The 21,036-nt window shown below is 49.5% G+C and overlaps 2 protein-coding genes across 2 annotated transcripts in view; both read left to right on the top strand.

The window, feature by feature from the left end:
* The first annotated feature begins 53 nt into the window (after positions 1-53).
* On the top strand, positions 54-14,711 carry ELAC2 (elaC ribonuclease Z 2). The gene is made up of 24 exons (XM_069872320.1): positions 54-322; positions 395-445; positions 519-589; positions 1,224-1,288; positions 1,904-1,961; positions 2,435-2,503; positions 3,008-3,163; positions 3,667-3,725; positions 4,414-4,472; positions 4,560-4,632; positions 5,670-5,782; positions 6,656-6,754; positions 7,083-7,221; positions 7,300-7,385; positions 8,801-8,910; positions 9,633-9,729; positions 10,158-10,296; positions 10,923-10,961; positions 11,125-11,234; positions 11,664-11,763; positions 11,844-11,964; positions 12,163-12,241; positions 13,026-13,170; positions 13,845-14,711. The coding sequence occupies exons 1-24, from the start codon at positions 63-65 to the stop codon at positions 14,085-14,087; spliced, it is 2,541 nt and encodes an 846-aa protein (XP_069728421.1). The 5' UTR covers positions 54-62; the 3' UTR covers positions 14,088-14,711.
* A 5,597-nt stretch (positions 14,712-20,308) lies between these two features.
* DNAH9 (dynein axonemal heavy chain 9) overlaps positions 20,309-21,036 on the top strand; it is a 177,235-nt gene continuing 176,507 nt past the window's right edge. The window contains exon 1 of the mRNA XM_069872298.1: positions 20,309-20,427. The gene's annotated coding sequence lies outside the window, so the exon portion shown is untranslated. The remainder of the gene's footprint in view (positions 20,428-21,036) is intronic.

Raw genomic sequence — 21,036 nt, 5'->3', positions numbered from 1 at the left:
CGGGCTCTCCGTTCTGATTGGCTGTCTCTCGTCACGTGATCGCGCGGCGGGGAGGTGCGCGGATGTGGGCGGTGGCGCGGGCGCTGCTGGGCCCGGTGCGGCGGCGGGCGGCGGGCTGGGCCATGGCGGAGCCCGCGGCCTCGTCCTCCTCCTCCTCGGCGCCGCGGCGGCCCAAGGACGTGCCGAGACACGTGTGGGCCCGCGAGCGGCGGCGCAGCGCGGGCACGGGCCTGGCGGGGCCCAACACCGTCTACGTGCAGGTGGTGGCGGCCGGGAGCCGCGACGCGGGCGCCGCCGTCTACGTCTTCTCGGAGTTCAACCGGTGAGTGCGGGGCCGGCGCTGGGGCCGGGGCGCCTCGCCTGGGCCTGCCATGACCCCTCTCCTTCTCCTCAGGTATCTCTTCAACTGCGGCGAGGGCACACAGCGGGCCATGCAGGAGCACAAGTAAGTGGGGGCGGCTGGGGGGGGGCGGCCCCGGGGCGGCCTCGGCCCCGCTCACCCCCGTCTCGCCCCGCAGGCTGAAGATTTCCCACCTGGACAGCATCTTCCTCAGCCGGGTGGCCTGGGCCAACGTCGGAGGGCTGCCAGGTGAGGTCGGGGGACTGCCGGGTGAGGAGGGGCTGTCAGATGAGTTGTGGCGCTGACTGAGGGCCCAGCTGGCAGCCGGGCTCGGTTCCTCTTGCAGGGCCCGGTTCCCTGGGGCAAGGGTGGCTGCTGTTGTCCAAAATATGGATCCTCAGCCCGGTGTGCAGTAAGACAATCTCTGCATCACCAAGAGAGACATTGTTCACAGAGTCATAGAATTATTTGGTTGGAAAGGACCAGCGTCATGGAGCTGTTTGTGAGTCAGACTAATACGAGTTCATAGGGACCTACAAAGGCTTCTAGCTAATCCCTGTTCTCAAAGCAGGGTGAAATTAGAAGAGGTCGCTTTGGTTCTTGCCATTTAATATCTCCAAGAAAGGAGAGGATTAATAGTCTGTTCAGGTAACTACTGTGGTTGATCTTGGCTATCAAAATTTGTAGATATTTATTTATCTGCAGAGATAAGTGGTTTATTGAAGCTGCCTCAAAGCTGAGGCAAAATAGAATTTGGATTAGAGTTCAGTTCTGGCCTTCATAGAGAGATCCAGCTGTGCTATACACTGAGAGGGATCATTCCTGTGTCATGTACAAGGTGTTAGTGGGGCTGTGATAAAGCTATTTCTCTGCTTTCTTTTAGGTATGATTCTCACACTACAGGCTATAGGGCTTCAAAGATGTGTCTTCCTGGGGCCACCAAAGCTGGTAAGCATGGGAAGCTTGTGGAAGGAAAAGTGAACCCTTTCGATGTTAAATCTTACTTTCAAACTGGGAGAGCTGGTATTAAATGAGTGAATCATTGTGCAGGTGTTAAATGCTGGTCTGAGTTGGGGCCAGTCCAAAGGTTCTGTCAGAAGGGCCAGTATTAAAAAGCGAATCTCTTCAATTATGCACAGGATTCCATCAGGCTTCTGCTCCTTTAAACTGTCTTGTCAATTAGTGTTCCTGTAAATCCTGTTTTGGAAAAGTGTCCTTTGATTTTCTGTCTGCTCCCTCCCCATTTTCTTTAAACAGAAACTTGGTCTCTGGTTTTCTACTTAATGCAATCCTTGCCAGCCTAATGCCATGTCTAGGCTGGAAAGTTCCAATCTTCAGCATTGTTTTATTTCCTTGTAGTATCTCCTGACTGATGATGTTGATGGAATGAATGGGGAGAGTGTTTGTTTATTTTCCTTTCACTGTCTGGATGAGTAATGCCCACCGGAGCCAGGACACCTGTCCTGTGCTTTCTGGCCACTGGAAGTCACTGCAGCTCTGGAAAGTGGTGCTTGGAATTGTACTGCATGGGCGTGGCCCCCTGATATGCTGTCTCTTTTCCAGCAAAACTACTTGAAAGCCATCCGACTCTTTCCCGGGCCCCTGAAAAGGATGGATTTAGGTACGTGGGTCAGTGATGTGGTTTTGTTGTAGCTACAGGCAAGGTTGCATTGAACAGTAACAACTGCAGAATGAATACCTCTGGTTTAGATCCACTCAAAGAAAGGTTTAAACATTTGGTTTGATCTGATACGCTATTCAACTCTTTGTCACGAGGAAGAAAAACTGTTTCCAGCTCTGTTTCTGATAGGTGACTGCCAGGCTGTCTGACCTGTAGCGAGGATTTGGCTTTAAAGCATGGTGATGGCAATTTGCTTCCAGAGCCTCCCAATGAACTTGCTTATTGTGGCATTGTGGGCTTTTTGTGGATTTTAAGAACTTTAACTAGTCATTGATCTTTGCAGTTGGGCAGAGGAAGGAAAGGGGAACATTCAGCAGGATTTGCTTAAGAAGGCCGATATTTTTCTGATTTCAATTCTTGTAGAGTGTGAATCTGCTGAATTTGTTGATACTGGTTTCTGATCTTTTTTTCAGCTGTGCAGTTGCACACAGAGCCTGAGTATAAGGATGAGACGATGACAGTCCACCAAATACCTCTTTTAGGTGAGCATGTGATGCCGTCATCAGACAGAGAAGAACCTGTTCAGTAACCACACTTACCATGGTTAAAGGAGCGGTTTCTGTTTGCAAGCCTGAGCAAGGAGAGGTTAATTAGTTTGCATGTTTTCCTCAGAAGAAGAATCTTGTTCAAAGAAACAAGACCTGCTGAGTCAGAGCATTGGTTTGTTCCTTTAGGTGTGGGCGTTTGGAGTAACGCATGAAATATCACTGGATTTGGCTTTCTTAGCCAATGGAGTTTTCTTACTGATGGAAACTGTGATAAAGTACAGACTTGATGGAGTTTAGCAGTTTTGAGAGAACCTGAAGGACTTTGATGGATGCTGACATTTTGGACCAGAGTGTGCAAACACAAGTCAGACAGAGGGATGAGCTCTGTATTCTGGCACAGTTTAAACATGACTGTTGTGGAAGATGGAATGCTACTCGTGTTTTTCTCATCTCTTTTGACTGAGTGATTTTTGTCTGGTTTCATTGGATTTGGGACAGGAAAACCTCTAGCTGCTGAAAATACACCACCTCAGAGTCCTGGAGCATCAACCCAAGACAGAAATAGCCCTAATGGCATCACAGGGCCTGGATCCCCAAGAGCTGTACAGCAAAGCTTGGAGGAGGGCAAGGAAAAAGAAAGTCTTAAGAAAACAGGTAAAAAAATGGAATGACCTTTAATGAACTTTAATGAAGTAACACCTAATTAAGGATATATATTTGTCCTCCAAGCTGATTGCTCTCTGGAAGAGAGGTCTGTAGAAAAGCTCAGCTGAAGGATTGTGTGGAGCAGAATGAATTCTGGTACTATTGAGGCTGATGCAGCCTCCCAGGGCCTAGGAATTGGATGCAATCCATCCTTTGAGATGAGATTAGTCCCTGTAGTAATTTGTCCATATCTGGAGTGCGTGCTCCAGCCTTTGTAATTTAATTATCGGTGTTGGGGTTGATTATTTTTCACTCTTGGACTTTGTTTTGGTTTCTGGTGGTTGAAATGGTGGGCTCTGCCCTTAGGTGCTTGTAACATTTTGCTGCTAGGCTCCAAATTGGCTGGATGATGTTCCTGTTAATACTTTAGCAAATCCTGACACGTTTTGGTCTTAAGGAAAATGATCATCAGTGATGATTCTGAGTAATTTTGATTATTTTTTTTTCCACAGGTGACAAACAGAAGCGTGCAAACAGGCAGCCTGACATGGTGATGGCTTTCGTTTGTAAAGTAAGCTTGAACACAAGGTTCTCTAAATGGATGTAGACTAGACTATTTTGGTTGGAAGAGACTCGTACCAATCATCTGGGCCAACTTCCTGATCACTGCAGGGCTGACCAAAAGTTGAAGCAGGTTATTAAGGGCATTGTCAAAATACATCTCAAACACTGACAGGTGCAGGGCATCACCCACCTCTCCAGGAAGCCTGTTCCAGGGCTTGACCACCCCCTGGGTAAAGAAATGCCTCCTATTGTCATTAGGACACTTGCTAAATATGTTTAATTGGACGTGGCATTTTCAAGCCGGACTGTGAGGCTGTTTTGTGATTCTACTTTTCAAAGGTCAGAGTAACTGTAGTGTGAGTAGGAATGTGTAAAAACTAGAGCCGTTTTTTTAGAAAGGCTCTTTATAGAGCAGCAAGCTAGGAGTACACAGGTTCCATTTGCTTAATGCTTACAGGAAGGAAGTATGCCCTGCTCACTTGTCTAAAGAACAGAGCAAGAAGCAGCAACGTGATCTTGGAAACTAGAAAGTTCAGTAAAAGGGTTTTGGGGGTAAATTGAATTAGTGACTGTGGAACTGTAAAAAAGAAAAACTCCCTTGGCTTAAGGGCAAACACTCAAACTTGGATGTATGTGTATCTTGTTTCCTGTCCCTCTTTATCTGGCTGATAATTGTGTTTTATTTAACTCTTCAGATTCACCCAAAGAAGGGGAAATTCCTAGCAGCTAAAGCACAGGAGATGGGCCTGCCAGTGTGAGTACAGGACCTCAGCCTTGGGGATGGGGCAACACCAAGAATGCTGATGTTGGCAAGCTGAATATTTCTATGGCCTGTTTTCAGGGGAACTCCAGCCATTCTTCCCATCATTACAGCTCTCAAAAATGGGGAGAGCGTCACTTTTGAAGGCAGAGAGGTAAGACATATCTGTACTTTTTGCTGTGGCTTTGCCCACCTTCCCACTTCATGGGGCTCTTGGGGTGACAATCTTTTTATGAAGAATGTTTTGCTTATCAGTAGGTACTGGGACAGAGTTTTGGTTGGTTTTTGGTTGATCATTTTACACCCATTCTTGCGGCAGGAGTAGATGATGACTGTCTCTCCCTGCTTCCTGTTTTATTTGTGAAGAAGCTGGCATGGATTTTGCTGTTTTTGAGCTTTGAGTGGCTGCTTTTGGTTACTGACTGGTCCCTGTTCCAGCCCTAAGTTGTTGCTGAAAGCAGCTCTCACGGAGGGCACCCCTGGAGCTCGTGCAGGGGGGTGATTAGGGGAGTAATATGCTGTGAAACAAATTCATTTGTGAGTGTGGTTGTGTCTGCTGTTTGTCAGAGCTGCTTCATCTCCCCTTCCCAAAGTTGATGCAGGTCTAGGAGTGAACTAATGGAGTTATTTTAAACTTGGGGTTTGTATGCCTGTGTAGCTGTTGCTCCCTCCCTACTCTATTTGCACTTTTAAGACCAAAAGAAGTTCAGTGGTTCCTGTGTGCAGGATCTTAATCTCCTAAATGCTGCTCTGAAGTAAGGGGCTGAGCCAGCTCTGGCTGTGTTTCAGGTGATCTGCAAGTGAAGATTCTAACCTGGAAGATAAGATTGATGTACCTTTGTGTCCATAAGAGTTTCACAAAGCTTTTTTTTTCCTTAAGTATGCTTTTGCTACCATCTGAATCTGCTGGGGGAACCTAGAAGCTGCTAGAATTCCTTTTCTTCTGTTATTTTTTGCTTTGCTCTGAGACCAGGTTTGGGATTTGTTACACAGCAAAATACAGACCTGTGTAATGAAAGCAGAAAGGGAACAAGAACTGCCCTGGCTGGGTTTGCTGGGCATTAAGAGCACCTGCATGGAGCTGCTTGCTTGGGGTTTGGTGAGAGAACAGCTGCTGAAAGAGTGGGACGTAATGCTGCAAGAGGGCTGTGTGTATTGATTGTGGTGTGACCTTTGTGTGTCTGCCTGCAGCTCTTCCCTGAAGAACTGTGCACCCCGGCTGATCCTGGCCCAGTGTTCATTGTGCTGGAGTGTCCTAATGAGGGCTTTGTGGATGCTGTCTGTGAAAATGACACCTTCCGAAGGTAGTGGAGCTGGGTGACCTCTGGGTCTTTGGGGGAAGACATCTGTGCTGAGCTTTGCCAAAGAGAAGTTCTTGTTCTTTGCTAAACACATTGGTTCTTCTGGCTGGTGCTTTAAGGCGAAAGAGGGAGATTGAGATGAGACCCTAGGAAGAGATGTTTTCCTGTGAGGTTAAGGAGGCAGTAGCCTAGGTTGCTCAGAGATTTGTGGCTGCCCCATCCCTGGAGGTGTTCAAGGCGAGGTTCAATGAGGCTTTAAGCAACCTGTTCCATTGGGAGGTGTCCCTTCCCATGGCAGCGGTGTGGAACTGGATGGGTTTTGAGATCCCTTCTATCCCAAACTTTTCTATGATTCTTTGAGTTATTTGGCACTGCTAAGGAGCTGGAGATGCAAGAAAGAGTTGGTGGTAGATCCTGAGCCTTTTAAGAAAGGCAGGGCTGTGCGGGACTCCTGGGGTTCTGTGGCTGTGACAGGGCCTGTCTTCCCTTGGGGCCTCCAGAGAAGGAAATGCGCACTGTGGTCTTGCTGGGGAGCAATGTAGAGACTGCGCTTGCCTATGCAGTGGAAGCCTGGATTGCATGTGGTAGTGTAGGGCTTGTGCAGAAGCATGTTTGGCTTCTGAAAGGCTCTGCAGATGTTGGTTTTTGAGGAGAGAAACTGCCCTGGGGGCAGGGTAGAGGTGCCCTCAGTGCAGAACTTCTGCCCCTTTTGCCCCCTCCCCAGACCCCTGCAATGCAGAGCCCAGCTCCTGGGCTGTGCTCTCAAGACCTATGCTCTGCCTGCTTCATCGGGGGCATCTCTGGTGGCACCAAGAGGGAGAATGGAAGGGATGCCAGGGTGAACAGGTGTTCTTACTGTATTTGGGTGTGTCCCAGGTACCAGGAAGGGATTACTGAGGACAAGGTGGCCTTGGTTATTCACATGACTCCGGAGTTGGTGCTTCAAGACAGCCGGTACCAGGAATGGCTGGAAAGGTATGTGGTCTTCTGATTACTTGGTTTTGTGTCACTCTTGGGGCTCAACATGTTCTTGGGGTGCAAATTGTTTTCCCAGAGTAGAAATAGCTGTTGGCTGGCAGCAGGGCTTCTCTGGCCCCGATGGGGTGTTAGCTAATGGCTCACATGTGAGTCACCATCCCTGGAGGTATTTAAAAGATGAGTGGATGAGATGCTCAAGGCCATGGTTTAGTGTTTGATAGGAATGGTTGGATTCGATAATCCTGGAGGTCTTTTCCAGCCTGGTGATTCTGTGATTCTGCGAACATGGGCTGAAGCTCTTGTGTGTTTTACTGTCCTCTTGCAGATTTGGACCTGGAACTCAGCACTTGGTGCTCAATGAGAATTCCTCTGCAGTGCACAACCCACGCAGCTACAAAATCCAAACTCAGCTAAACCTCATCCACCCTGAGATCTTCCCTCTGCTCACCACCTACCAGAGCAAGGTAGGCCATGCCGTTCTTGCTTGCATACCTCATGCCTCTGAGCAAAGACTGTGTTTAGTGTCATTCCTCTCCCTGTAGGAAAAAGAGGCCGTGTGTAGCGTGCCCATCGTGCGAGGAGAGTGCCTCTTGAAGTACCACTTCAGACCCCAACAAGAGTGGCAGAGGTCAGTGGGAATCTTTGGCTTACAGGCTTTAGGTGTTGGCTTGAAGCACTTTTTTCAGTGTCAGTGTGCTGAGGGAGGATGGTGTGAGGCATCTTTTTCAGATTCTTCCTGCAAGCCATGTTGTGGCAGATGCCAAAGGGTGTGTCCCTGTCCCTGACAGCATCAGTCAAGGTGGAGGACACATATGAGCGAACCACTGAAAACACCACCTGGCCAGTGGTTCGGAATTTTGTTTCGTAGAATCATGGAATGGTTTGGTTCAAAGGGACCTTAAAACCAATCCAGTTCCAGCCCCCTGTCGTGGGCAGGGACACGTCCCACTGGATCAGGTTGCTCAAAGCCCCATCCACCCTGGCCTGAAACACATCCAGGCATGGGGCAGCCACCACCTCTCTGGGCAGCCCGGGCCACTGCCTCCCCACCCTCACGGGAAAACATTTCTTCCTCAGGTCTAACCTCAATCTCCCCTGCTTTAGTGTAAAACCTTTCCCTCTCATCCTGTCCCTGCACTCCCTGATCAAGAGCCTTGCCCCAGCTTTTTTGCAGCCCCTTTCAGTACTAGAAGCTGCTCTAAGGTCTCCCCAGAGCCTTCTCTTCTCCAGGCTGAACAACCCAAGGTCTCTCAGCCCGTGTTCAAATGGGAGGTTACTGTCCCTTGCTCTTGTAGTGTTGTGTGCTCCTTTGTCCTTTGCTTTTACCTCACTTGCTGTACACCCAGCTGTGGCAGGGAGAAACTTTTTGGGGAGCCTGGTGAAAGTCTTCTTGGGCTCTCTAGGTGTTCAGGTGATCTTAGAGTGAAAAGCTGCAGGTGGTTAAACAGTTGCAGGCTTCTTCTTGCTTTGTGGTCATGTAGGTGGAGCTGCTCAATGAAGACCTTAAGGGCAGGGGTCCCCACGGTGCAAGGGGATACCAGCTGCTGTGGCTCAAATTTCTGTCTCTCTTGGGCAGAGTAGAAGGACCTAGATGCCAGGAAGTTTTATTTTCTCTGCTTAAGATGTCTGAAGGCCTGTGGTACTGCACGTGCTTTGATGCAGGACCAGGACACAGGTACTTTATGCTTCTAGGTGGTTCCTGGAGGGTTTTGGAGTTGTTCCTCTTCTAGGATTCTCTCTGCTACCTTACAGTGCCCTCTAGTGTCTAGCAGCTCTGGATCTGGGTAGCGCAGGAGAGCATAGCACTTTTCCAGCTACTTCTCCAATCTGATGCAATGATTATGTCTGTGGTGTGGCTCAGACCAACCAGACCTTTTTGGCACATGCTGTTTTCATGGATGTGTCTTCTCCAGCCTTCCAAAATGGAGCTTGGAAGGCGCATTTCACCTGTTGTTGTAAGGCTGTCTAGCACAGTAATTGGGCACTTAGCTCTGAAAAGTGCTGTCTTGTAAGTTCCTACCACGCCCCATCCTGTTGTTACAGAGATGCTGTGACTGTCTGTGATCAGGATGCATTTGTAAGTGAAGCCTTGGATCTCCCTGACTTCCAAACTCGTGTGAAGGAGTGCAAAGAGAGCCTGCCCGCTCTACCAGGTAAGGATCATCAACTTTGTCTTGGATCAGTGTCATGGGAAAGAGATCTTAGTGACCCACTGCTTTTGGAACCCAGCTGTGAACATACAGTTTTCCTGCTGCCTGAGGGATGCTTTTAAGCCCTCCTGGAGCTGTGCAGAGGACACGCTTAGTGTAAACGCAGTGAGCTCATTTCAGTTGGATTTATTCTTGTGCTGGCTTGGAGACTGAGTGCTGCTGGGGGGATTGAAAGACAAAGCACTCACGTTATTTCTCTGAAATGACCAGAGCTTTGCTTGTGTGGAATGCTGCCAAGCAGCCACAGTACAAGCTCTGTTACCTGGGAGCAGGCTTGCTCTAGAACTAGCTTCCTGTGGGGGACGACTCTCCTCAATTGCAGTTGTCCTGTTGGCAGTGAAGCTTTCATGGTATGACACAGGACTCACTGCACCTTGATTCCAGGGAGAGTTGGGTCCCTCTTGAACTGCCAGCTCTTTTGTGGGCAATTAGCAGAGTCCTTGGTTTTTGCACTCCTTGGATATGTCGTTAGGTACTATGACATGTTTTCTTGGTGGTGCTTGTTCTGTCTTCCATTGTTTACTTCGGCTGCTGCCAGAAAGGTGTAGGCAAAAATGAACGTGGTGGACCTGTAGAATCGAGTTCCAAGACGGTTGAACTAAGTGGTGTCTGAATGGGCTGTACGTGAATAACACTTTTAAATCTTTCTTGTCCGTTTTTTCTAGGAAATGTGTGTGCTTATCCAGAAATTGTGTTCTTGGGAACAGGATCTGCAATTCCAATGAAAATCCGGAATGTCAGTTCCACACTGGTAAATACCAGGTAAATCCCAATGTTGTGTGTTCTGCTTGGAGAAACTCAGTGTCCCAAGAGGGTGTTGCCCAAGGGCTGTTCTGACTGGTGTGTGGATCACACAGGGAGCACCCTTGTTGTGGAATCTGTAGGACATTGGTTTCAGGTATCTGTGTCTCTGTAGGTTGTGAAGACTTCAGAGCCACCTATAAAGCCTAACTTTTATTGTCTTCATTCATTTACCATCTGGGTATGTTCAGCATCAACACAAGACCAGAATGAGCTATGTGGGCAGAAAGGCATTTCTGAAGCCTTGATAGTAGGCCTGGAGTAGCATTTACAGGTGGAGAGGACAGAGAGCTCTCTGCATTCCAACCCAAAAGATCCCCCTCCCTGAACGGACCCAGGTCAGAGCTCATACAGTGGCTGCTAAATGTCTTTGTCACTTGTCTTGCCAGCTCTACCCGGTCCCTTCTCTTGGACTGTGGAGAAGGAACATTTGGACAGCTCTGTCGCCACTATGGAGAGAAAGTTGACCAAGTGCTATGTAACCTAGCAGCTGTGTTTGTGTCTCACATGCATACTGATCATCATTCGGTAGGTTGAGTATGTTGGAAGAAGGAGTTCTGTGCAGGCATGCTCTGCTTTTTGGGATTGAGATGTAGCTGCAGCTGATGATTGTAGGCTGTGCCTCCCCTCTGCGTTCCACAGATGCTACTGAATCTGTGTTTCTAATCGCCTCTCCCTTTCTGCTAGAGGTCCCTCTGGACTTGCCAGGATCATGCAAAACTGATTTTTCAGCAGTGTCCAACCCAGCTTCCTTCAGTGCTTTGCGATAAGCAGTCACAGGAGGACCAGTCGGTCTGTTCTCGATGGGGCCTTATCAGGGCAGGCTGTTTGCTGGTCTGCTGTCCTGTGTCTGGAAGCCACACTAGGTCTGAGATGCTGCGTAGAGACTTTCTGCTCTCTGTCCTTCTTTTGGGAGCAGACACAGCAGCACTGGAAAGGGCTGAGGAGCTTGTGCTGTGGGCTGCTGGCCACCAGCTTGGGGGCAGAAGTGTTAGACCAACTCAGTCGGTTGCAGTTATTGGAAAAGCAGTAATCCTATGTGTCTGACTAGGTTTTCCAGAAAATGCAGCTTGCTCAGCTACAGTAGCACTGTTGCCATTTATGCCCTGGCTGTTTCTGACCACAGCTTGCTGTCTCTTTTATTCCCTTTGCAGGGGTTGTTGAACATCCTGATGGAGAGACGGAGAGCTTTTGTAAGTAGTGGTGGTGGTTAACTGCTCCTGAACTTGCCTTAGAGTAAGGGGAGGGGAGGTTCTGAGTAATGGAGAAGCACTATTATTTCCCTCGGTTTTTCTTCTCTCCACTCTGGTTTATACCTAGTACTGATTTTTATTCCCTCTGCCGTTGTTTCTCCAGGCAGCCCTTGGTCAGACTTTCAGCCCTCTATTTCTGGTAGCACCTGAACAAATCATGCCTTGGCTAAACGAGTACCACAACCACTGTGAAGAGATTCTTGGAGACATCAAGTGAGTGTTCTATGTGTCATGTGGAAAAATGTCCTTGCTGGGTCCTTATTTGAGGCAAGCTACTGTCATCCGTTCCCCTAGCCCTTTGCTGAAGGCTCCTCTGACTCCTTCTGCTGTGTGTAGAATTAGGATGTGCAGTTTGCAAAGGGGAGGAGAGGATTTGTTACTCAGTTGTGCTATTTGTAAGAGACTTACCTGCAGGCTTTTCTTTTCCTTAGGAAAAGGGAATTGGGCTAGTGAAAAAACATGGTTGGATGAATTACTGGGGACTGGATAGTGAAAGCAAGGGAAAAAATGGACAGGTGTACAAAAATGTCTTGTTTGAAAGATGCTGAACTGAGGAGAGATAGGAGAAATAGGCTGCTTAACAACAAGATGGGGTTTCACTTTGTAACTGTTCTTACTTCACTCTTCTCCCCTCCCTCGCAGAATGATTTCTTCCCAGTCTCTTGTGAAAGGTTGTGAGAACATCAAACTGAAAGCCAAATGGTTTGTCAGCTCTCTATTAGAGAGCTACGACTTGGCTGAGGTAAGCACACGAGCTGGCAGGGTCAGGTGCTGTGAGGGGCAGGAGGGGACCTGAGGTCTAACACTAATATCCTTGTTCAGTTTCAGACTTGCGAGGTCCTGCACTGTAAAAATGCTTTTGCGTGTTCAGTGGTCCACAAATCTGGCTGGAAAGTAGTCTATTCTGGTGACACAATGCCCTGCACGGCTTTAGTACAAATGGGTAGGTGGCAAAACCCTCCACTTGAGGAAACTCTTGGAGAGAGATCCTGAACTGTTAGTATCAGAAGCAGGCAACCCCAAACCTGTGATGCTGTGCTCACAACGTGGTGAGGGGCTATGGGAGGGAAATGAGCATTGATGTCGGCAGTTGATGTGGTCTGTATTCAGCTGAAGGTTGACTGTGTGATTATATACACAGGGAAGAATGCTAACCTGCTGATCCATGAAGCAACGCTGGAAGATGGCATGGAAAAAGAAGCAATAGAGAAGACACACAGGTAGGGTGTGTTCTGCTGTCTGTCACTATTGGGAAGGTGAAGATGCAGAGCTGGGCTTTGTCCTTGTAACTGGTGATGAAGGACCCAAGTCCTGTAGATAGTTCTGGTGTGTGTACAACTCTTCAGTACTCAAAATGGTGTCTTATGTGTTGCACCAGCTCTGTAACTTTCACAGCTCGTCTGAATGTCCCCAAGAAGAGACAGGAAAAGGTTTTCAAGTGGACAGTAGTAACTCTACAAATAGACTAGCTCAAAGGAAAGGTTGTCTGCTTGGTTACACGTCAGGGCTAAGCTCAGGAAGTAGAAGAGTTGTCATGCCTCCAGCCAACCACAGGATTGAAACTGAATGCTGCAGTCAGCGATACCAGGTGCTGCCCACTGCAGAAGTGAGGGGACCAGAGAGCAGCATTACAGAATTACACACAAGCTACAGTCCAAGTGAGCTTGGCTAGCTAGCACCCTGGGGACAAGTGTTCGAATAAGCCCCTGTCCCCAGTGTGTGAAGCTCTTTAATTGTAGAGCTCCAAATAGTTACAGCTGTTTTCCTGCAACATTTGCAAGTTGAGAGTTGTGCCATCAGTGCATGTGTTAGCAGAGGAAGAGGTGCCTGAGTGCCTGCAGAGAGCTGGGTACACCTTGTGCCCGATGGTAGATGGTATCTAGTGTTGGCTGTTGGGGTGATGTGGCTGTGGATGCAAAGCAGCCTGCCCTGCCCCGGCAGCTCTAGCCAGCTTGTGCGTGACCAAGGCATATGGGGCCATCCATGTTCCTCTTCCCTTTGCAGCACAACCTCCCAGGCAATTAAGACTGGAATGCAGATGAATGCGGAGTTCATCATGCTCAATCATTTCAGTCAGAGATACGCCAAGATCCCGCTGTTCAGTGAAGACTTCAGTGGGAAGGTTGGAATTGCATTCGATCATATGAGGGTGAGTTGGGAGCTTTGATCCAGACTGTGGGAAAGGTTTCAATGTTACTTTGGGATGTCTGCTTATGAATAATATTATCCACTTATAATATATCAATACACCATCTTCTGAAGGTTAATCTCTGAAACATCTCTTTTTACTGCTGTCGGCAGACATCACTAACATGGGGTGGCAGAGGGGAAGATGGATGCTGATGTCTTTTGAGAACAAAAGTCCACTCTTAACACAGTGGGTACTTGCCTCATGTCATCTCTATTCTGCGCAGCCTTCTCCCAGCTGAAACCCAAAGTTTACTTTCCTTCCTGCTCCTTTTTTAATTGGTGTGCTGCAAAAGACATCCAGGATCTGAAGGCTGCTGCCGCTAGATTCAGCGCAGTGGTAGCAGTGAGAATAGCTCACAAATCAGTCGAAACTTGTGCAGCGTCCACATAATTTCTTATAAATGTAAAATATCTGTAAAGAATTTAGCATGTGGGATCTGTAGGGTTGAAAATGATGACTGTCCTAGTGTAAATGCAGCTGAAAATCATCAGCGATGTTAGGGTTCTGCTGTGCTGGGGGCTGCACACAGTACAAGGAAGTACCTTGCCATTGAATAAGTGAAAGCCATCAGGGTAGGAGGGAAGGCAAAAGGAAACTCTCATGAAGGTGGTCCTGTGTCTGATGTGTTTCAGGTACGTTTTGGTGACTTTCCAGTCATCCCAAAGCTGATCCCGCCTCTGAAGGCTTTGTTTGCAGATGATATAGTAGAAATGGAGGAGCGGAAGGAAAAACGGGAGATGCGCCTTCTGAAGGAGGCTTCTATAGTCTTGGACAAACTGACTGGTGGGGAGAACAAGGAAGCACCATGCCACAAACGGAAACAAGCCAAGAACCATCAGGAACTATCAAACAAGAAGCTTAAAACAGTCAACTGAAAGAAACAAGGTTGAGAATGCTCTGCTCTGCAAGAGATGCCTTGCTCTCCACAGGCCTTGGGAGCATGCGGTGCTGAGGGGGCTGCCCATGGACACCGTGGGAGAAGAGGGCTGGCCTCGGTGTCTGAGTTTGCTGGTCATCAGTGGATCTCCGTGGGCTGAAGCCACCAAGCTGCTGTTAGCAGCGTGAGTTCTTGTGCCGACAGTATCTGCCCATGTGGTTCCTGTTCTTGGGTCTCGCCAGTCCACGTGTCACTCTTCCTTTAGGCAAAAGTTCTTCCCTCTGAACTGTTTTAATGCTTGGTTTTATGCTAGAAGCTACTGATAGTGTTAACAGCAGCAGCTGTGACCTTTGGAAGATATCAGGTTTGAGAAGCCCTTGAGGGGCTGCGGGTTTGCCAGAACAGGTCTCAGGTTATGAAGAATGTATCAAGGTATCAGAACCCAGCTCCGAGGAGGAAATTCCACAGTAAAATGGGACCCAATTTATTCTGAGGTTAATTTAGGTATGCAAATGTTGCTGTTTTCCCATTTTATTATGGTTTTCTCAGCCGATTTTTTTTTCCATAAGATCAGTTTTCCAAACCCTTTATTTAGAATCCGAATAAACCATTCGGCATCTTACAGGAGGCTGTGTTTTGTCTAGGTTGCTAATGAAGGGGAAGCAAGTACCGGAATCGCTCTGGAGAATGACCTGGGTTGGCTGTTTCTCCATTACAGCATCCATATAAAGGCTGAGATCTTGCCCTGGTGTTGGAGCCTCAGGCCTGTTCTGGTTGTGTTTCATGCCAGCAAAATCATCTCTGCCTCTGCTACCCTGCAGCCAGGAGCTTTGCTTCTGTCAGTTCACGCTGGTAATGACTGATGGGGGCTTTTGAATGTCCCCAGAGCAGACAGCTGAGTGTTTCCTCGAGCAGATCCCAGTCCTGGATGTCAGGAACAGGAAAGCTGACAAAGCAGGCTGATGTGAGAAAGGTTAAGAGGAGCACTTGAGGCTTTCTTTGGGTCAGCTTTGCTACTTCCCTTCCCCGAGCAGTGCCTGTGTGTGGAAGGCGGGAGGGGACCTTTTGCCTGTCTCAATGAAGTTCATTTTTAGAGGGAACATGAAGACACTGAGCCCCCAAGTGCTGCTCAGCACCACACATTAGAGATTTAAGACTTCATTTTAAGTTAACAGAAAATAAAAATGCCAACTGGCAGCAAAACATCTTTTGTTGAGGAGACTGGGTAACAGGCACAGCCGAGTCCTACAAAACCAGTCTGCTGGGCTTTTGGGAATAGCCAGGAGCTGTGGAAAGAGGAGAAAAGAGAATGCTCCGGGAAGACCTTAGAGCAGCTTCCAGTACTGAAAGGGGCTGCAGGAAAGCTGGGGAGGGATTCTTGATCAGGGAGTGCAGGGACAGGATAAGAGGGAAGGGTTCAAAGCTGAAAGAGGGGAGATTGAGATGAGATCTTAGGAAGAAATGTTTTCCTGTGAGGGTGGGGAGGCCTTGGCCCAGGCTGCGCAGAGAAGTTGTGGCTGCCCCATCCCTGGAGATGTTCAAGGCCAGGTTGGCTGGGGCTTGGAGCCCCTGGTCCGGTGGGAGGTGTCCCTGCCCATGGCAGGGGGGCTTGGAATTGGATGGGCTTTGTGGTCCCTTTCAGCCTGGACTATTCCATGATTCAATGAAGCAAGTGTGTGTTTGTGGTGCAGATGTAAACAGGGTGATGGGGAGGGCATGGTTAGTGCTGTGGTGAGAAGCAGCCCCTGGGTGGTGACAGAGGGGTAATGAGAAGGTAATGAGAGAAGATAATGAGCCACTTATTCATAAAGGTCTCAGTGAAAGGCAAGTACAGCACATGTGCTGGTGCTGCAGGTGGTTGATGAGCAACATGATCGGGGTGGTGAAAGGGACCTGCTGTGGAAGACTGAGCTGGGTCTTTGCTCCTGAGCTTCCCCAGGAGGAACGGCTTCTGGGCAAGGTAAGTGGATGCCAGTCTCTTCTCTGAAGTTATAGGCAATAGCACCAGAGGTAGTGGCCTCATGTTGTGCCAGGGGAGGTTCAGACTGGATATTTCCCTGGCTGTTCAGTGTTCAGTTCTTGGCCCCTCGCTACAAGAAGGAGGTTGAGGCTCTGGAGTGTGTGCAGAGAAGAGCAACAAAGCTGGTGAAGGGCCTGGAGAACAAGTCTGAGGAGTGGCTGAGAGAGCTGGGGGTGTTTAGGCTGGAGAAGAGGAGGCTGAGGGGAGACCTTATTGCTCTCTAGAACTACCTGAAAGGAGGTTGTGGAGAGGAGGGAGCTGGGCTCTTCTCCCAAGTGACAGGGGACAGGACGAGAGGGAATGGCCTCAAGCTCCACCAGGGGAGGTTCAGGCTGGACATCAGGAAAAAATATTTCATGGAAAGGATCACCGGGCACTGGAAGGGGCTGCCCAGGGAGGTGGTTGAGTCACCTTTCCTGGAAGTATTTAAAAGAAGGGTGGATGAGGTGCTGAGGGGCATGGTTTAGTAGTTGATATGAATAGTTGGAATCAAACCTGGAGGGCTTTTGTAACCTAGTGATTCTGTGAAAAGGGAAGATGTCGCAGTCAGGGCAATCCACAACACGTAGAAGTTGTGGGCAAAAGGCCATCTTTATTGATTTTACAGGACTTTTTGTACCCCTTCCTGAGCTGTGTGTCCATGCATGATTGGTTTAGCTAAAGACTGACAGTTCATAATTGGATGACTCCTTCTCAGTTGTAACTTCATAACTGGGTGATTCCACCTGCAGCCTGGCAGCTTCCTAATCTTGTTTACTCAGCTCTTCTTGGTGCCTTCCAGCTTCTCCAAGGATACACGGGCATCTATTCAAGGCCAATGTTTAAGTTCACACACCCTGACTCCCGTGACCAGCCGAGGTTTCCCACAGGAAAGATCTGAACAGTTTCCCTAGTTGCATTCATAGCTCAATAATTCAAAGGGGGGTTTGAACTAGATGATCATTAAGGTCCCTTCCAACCCAAACTATTCTACGATTAGGAAAAATTACTTTATGCCAAGTGTTACCAGGCGCTGGTGGAGGCTGCTCAGAGGCTGAACCTCCATCCCTGGAGGGATTTCAAAGGCAGGTAGAGGAGGTGTTTGGGGACGTGGTTTGGTAGTGGGTAGGTACACTTGGCCTCGATCTTTAAGGGACGGGCAGGTGAGGTGCTGAGGGGCATGGTTAGTCATAGAATCATGAGGTTGGAAGAGACACACTGGATCATCGAGTCCAACCATTCCCATCAAACACTAAACCATGTCCCTCAGCACCTCGTCCACCCATCCCTTAAACCCCTCCCTGGGCAGCCTCTGCCAGGGACCAATGACCCTTTCTGTGAAATATTTTTTCCTGATGTCAAGCCTGAGCCTCCCCTGCTGCAGCTTGAGGCCACTAGTGATTGATGGGAATGGTTGGACTCGATGATCCGGTGGGTCTTTCCCACCCAAACGATTCCACCACTCGAAGCCGTTTCCCTGCGGGGCGGCTCCGTGGCGCTTCGGGGCGGCTCCTCGGGTCCCCAAGGCGACGGCGGCTCCTCCCGCAAACACGGCCGATGGACGAGGAGGAGGAGGCGGCTCCGGCGGCGGCTCCGGGCCCCGCGGTGACCCCGGGGGCACTGCTGGGCCGGCGGGGAGCGGCCGGGGGGCCGGAGCCGGAGCTGGAGCCGGGGGCAGCCCCGCCGGCCGCCCGGCCCAGAGCCGCCTTCAGCCTCTTCCCGCCCCGCGGGGACCCGCCCGCAGGGGTCCTGCCGCACTTCGCAGCCCTGGTGGAGGAGGTGAGGGCAGAGCCCGGGGACACGGAGCTGCTGGAGCCGGGAGCCGGGGCGCCTCCCGGCCGAGGGCAGGCTGGGAGTCGGGGCTGTTCAGCCTGGAGAAGAGGGGGCTGAGGGGAGGGCTTAGAGCAGCTTCTAGTGCTGAAAGGGGCTCCAGGAAAGCTGGGGGGCGGGGGGCGCTCTGGATCAGGGAGGGCAGGGACAGGGTGAGGGGAACTGTTTTCAGCTTCAAGAGGAGACACTGAGGTGAGATCTTGGAAAGAAATGTTCTCCTGTGAGGGTGGGGAGGCCCTGGCCCAGGCTGCCCAGAGCAGGGGTGGCTGCCCCATCCCTGGAGGGGTTCAAGGCCAGGTTGGATGGGGCTTGGAGCCCCTGATCCAGTGGGAGGTGCCCCTGCCCCTGGCAGGGGATGGAACCGGATGGGCTTTGAGGTCCCTTCAGACCCAAACCATTCCATGATTCTGTGCCTTTCACACAGATTTCCATCCTGGCAAACAGGCTCCTTGGCCTCCCTCATGTTTCTGCTTGTACCCTTATCCCTGGCCTTCACCACCTCCTGGCCCACCATGATCTTTAGGATTCATTTAAACTTCCAAAAATTCATTTAGACCACCTTCCTTGCCCAGAGCAGTGGTGGCTGCCCCATCCCTGGAGGTGTTCAAGGCCAGGCTGAATGAGGCTTTGAGCAACCTGATCCAGTGAGAGGTGTTCCTGCCCGTGGCAGGAGCGTGGATCTGAATGATCACTTTCAATCCACACCATTCCATGATACTAGGATTCTATGAAATCCTGATCCATATCAACTCTGGGCCTGTCTAAGGGTTTTAGACAGTCAGTCTTCAGACACATCAGTCCTTATGTGACTGATCCATATAATAGAATCACCCAGCGCTAAGTGCTGGAAAGGACACCTTGAGGTCAACTGCTTGCACAGGACTGTGTACCGGCAGCTTTTGAGTATCTCCCAGGATGGAGCCTCCAAAGCCTCCTTGAGCAACCTGTATTAGTGCTTGGTCATCCTCACAGTGAAAGAGTACTTACTGATGTTTAGAAAGAGCCTGTAGCTCAGTGTCCCATTGCTTCATGTAGGCTGATGTTTTCCCAAAGGGGTCTTCAAGAGGTTCAAGTGCACTCTCTCAGTAGCCTGAACCAGACAGCATTGTCTCAACTGGTTTCTAAAGGCCTGTGACCTGGAGAAGTCTCTGCAGTGAGGCTGTAATAGGAAAGAAGAGGAGCTGCTTGCTTCGAGAAGCTCTCATGATGCTGTTGGTATGCTAAGATGATGACCCATAGACTGGATTTCCAAGAACAGGTTGCTAGGCTGAGTTATGGACACAGGCAGCTTTTATTTTGAGATGTTTGATGGGCCCCGTGGTCTTGGTAAGTCTGCACAAACAGCCGTTCTGTCCTTGTTTGTAAGTGGTGGCAGGCAGCATATGATAGGCATTGTAAACACCATCTGCTGCAGACAGATTTTTGGGGTAGGAACACTTCAGCAGATCCCGTTAGATCCTGTTTTCTGGCTGCCTTCAGCAGTTGGATTTGTGCTTTTCAACTGCCTGTTTGCAGGCTGTCCTCTCCCTCCAGCCTTGCAGACCAAGGTGGTATTTGAGTAGGGAGTGGATCGTGCCTTTCTTTGGTCCCATGTCTCTCTCAAACATGACTTCAAGGAAAACAGAGCGGTCAGGAGATCAGGGTACGTCTACATGGAGGTGAAAAGGGTCTCGAATTTCCTAAGGCTGGGGACATGGCGTTGCTCTGCAGAAAGCGAACACATCTTGCAGAATCTCTTCTCTGGGGTTTCTAGGTCAGGCTTAGAAGAATTTGTCCTGTGAAATGAACAGCATGTGTCAAACTCTCCATGAGTTATTTGGGACATCAGGAACAGAGACACCAAAACTGTCTCTTTATCCAGGAGGAAGCGCAGCTGAGCTGCGATTGTGGCAGGGGTGACCTTGTATGCTCCTCACACTCAAACTCTTGCTATGGCTCAAGGGAATGCACCTCCCCTGCCCACTGACGCTGGAAAGGGGAGCAAGCAGCAGGAGGTGTTGTGAGGGCAAGGGATCAGGAGCCTGTGGAGCTGTCTCTAGTTGCAGGTATAGAGGCTGGGAAAGCCAGAGGATGTGGCTGCTCAGTTTCTTGGCTTCCACCCTTCTCAGCCACTTGAATTTGACAGAGAGGATGCACTAGTACACAAAGTGGGCCGGTAGAGAGGCCCGTTTATTGTCATATGCCCTCTTTTCACACAGCAGCAATGAATATGGGTCTCCAGGCTTGGCCAAGCAAGGACTTTGGAGCCTGGTGACCTGCCCATCTCCTGTAGCATTTTTTTCTCCTTTGCTCTTTCATGACTCCTGCCATAGGTGATTGTGCCTATCCTGACAAACAAGAAGAACCATCAGGGCTGGCCACAAGTGGTGTCCCAAGATATTATACAACATGTCCACAAACTAAAAAGTACAGTTTTCAAGGTTGTTGGACAAGTAAAAGGCAAAACCTTGCTGCCTCTTCCAGCTGGTTTGGAGGGAATTGAGGACATTGATCTGGAAAACAAGAAATCGTGAGTATCACCCCTTGCTCTCCACTGGGTTTTCTCCTGTTCATGCACATGCTGTGTCTTCTGTGGATCCTCCTCCCCTATCACAGAGACTCTTCTTGCTTGCAGTCATCTGCTGCTCATCCAGACTGCCCAGATGGGTGTATTTTGCTTTTTTTTATGACCCAGCTGAAGGCACTGAGCCTTTAGAACCCCATACAGTTTGCCTTGGCCCATTGATCCAGCCTGTCTAGCTCCCTCTGCAGAGCCTTTCTTCTGTCAAGCAGATCAACACTTCCACACAACTTGATGTCATTTGCAGACTGACTTGATCCTCTTGTCTGGATCTCTGGGTGGTCACAGGAGGCTGAGCTCCATGTGCAGCCGGTCTTTATCCTGCAAGATGTCCAGCAGCTGATAAGTCCATGCCCTTTGCTAACTGATATATCTTGCAGGGTTCTCACATTGCAGCTGGGGGAAACTTCCACCCTGGTTCTTCCAAGAAGCCAGGATGATGCCTGAAGCTGAGGGTGGAAGGATTTAGGCTGTTGTAGTGTTGTGAGCACAGTCCAAAATAACTGAATCTGGAAGGTCCATAGGGGCAGATGCGTGTGCAGATTGTCACCATCGTGT

The sequence above is a fragment of the Phaenicophaeus curvirostris genome, chromosome 19 (assembly GCF_032191515.1).
Source record: "Phaenicophaeus curvirostris isolate KB17595 chromosome 19, BPBGC_Pcur_1.0, whole genome shotgun sequence".
In the NCBI taxonomy this organism is placed as follows: Eukaryota; Metazoa; Chordata; class Aves; order Cuculiformes; family Cuculidae; genus Phaenicophaeus; species Phaenicophaeus curvirostris.
This window is presented reverse-complemented; position numbering and strand designations above follow the sequence as displayed.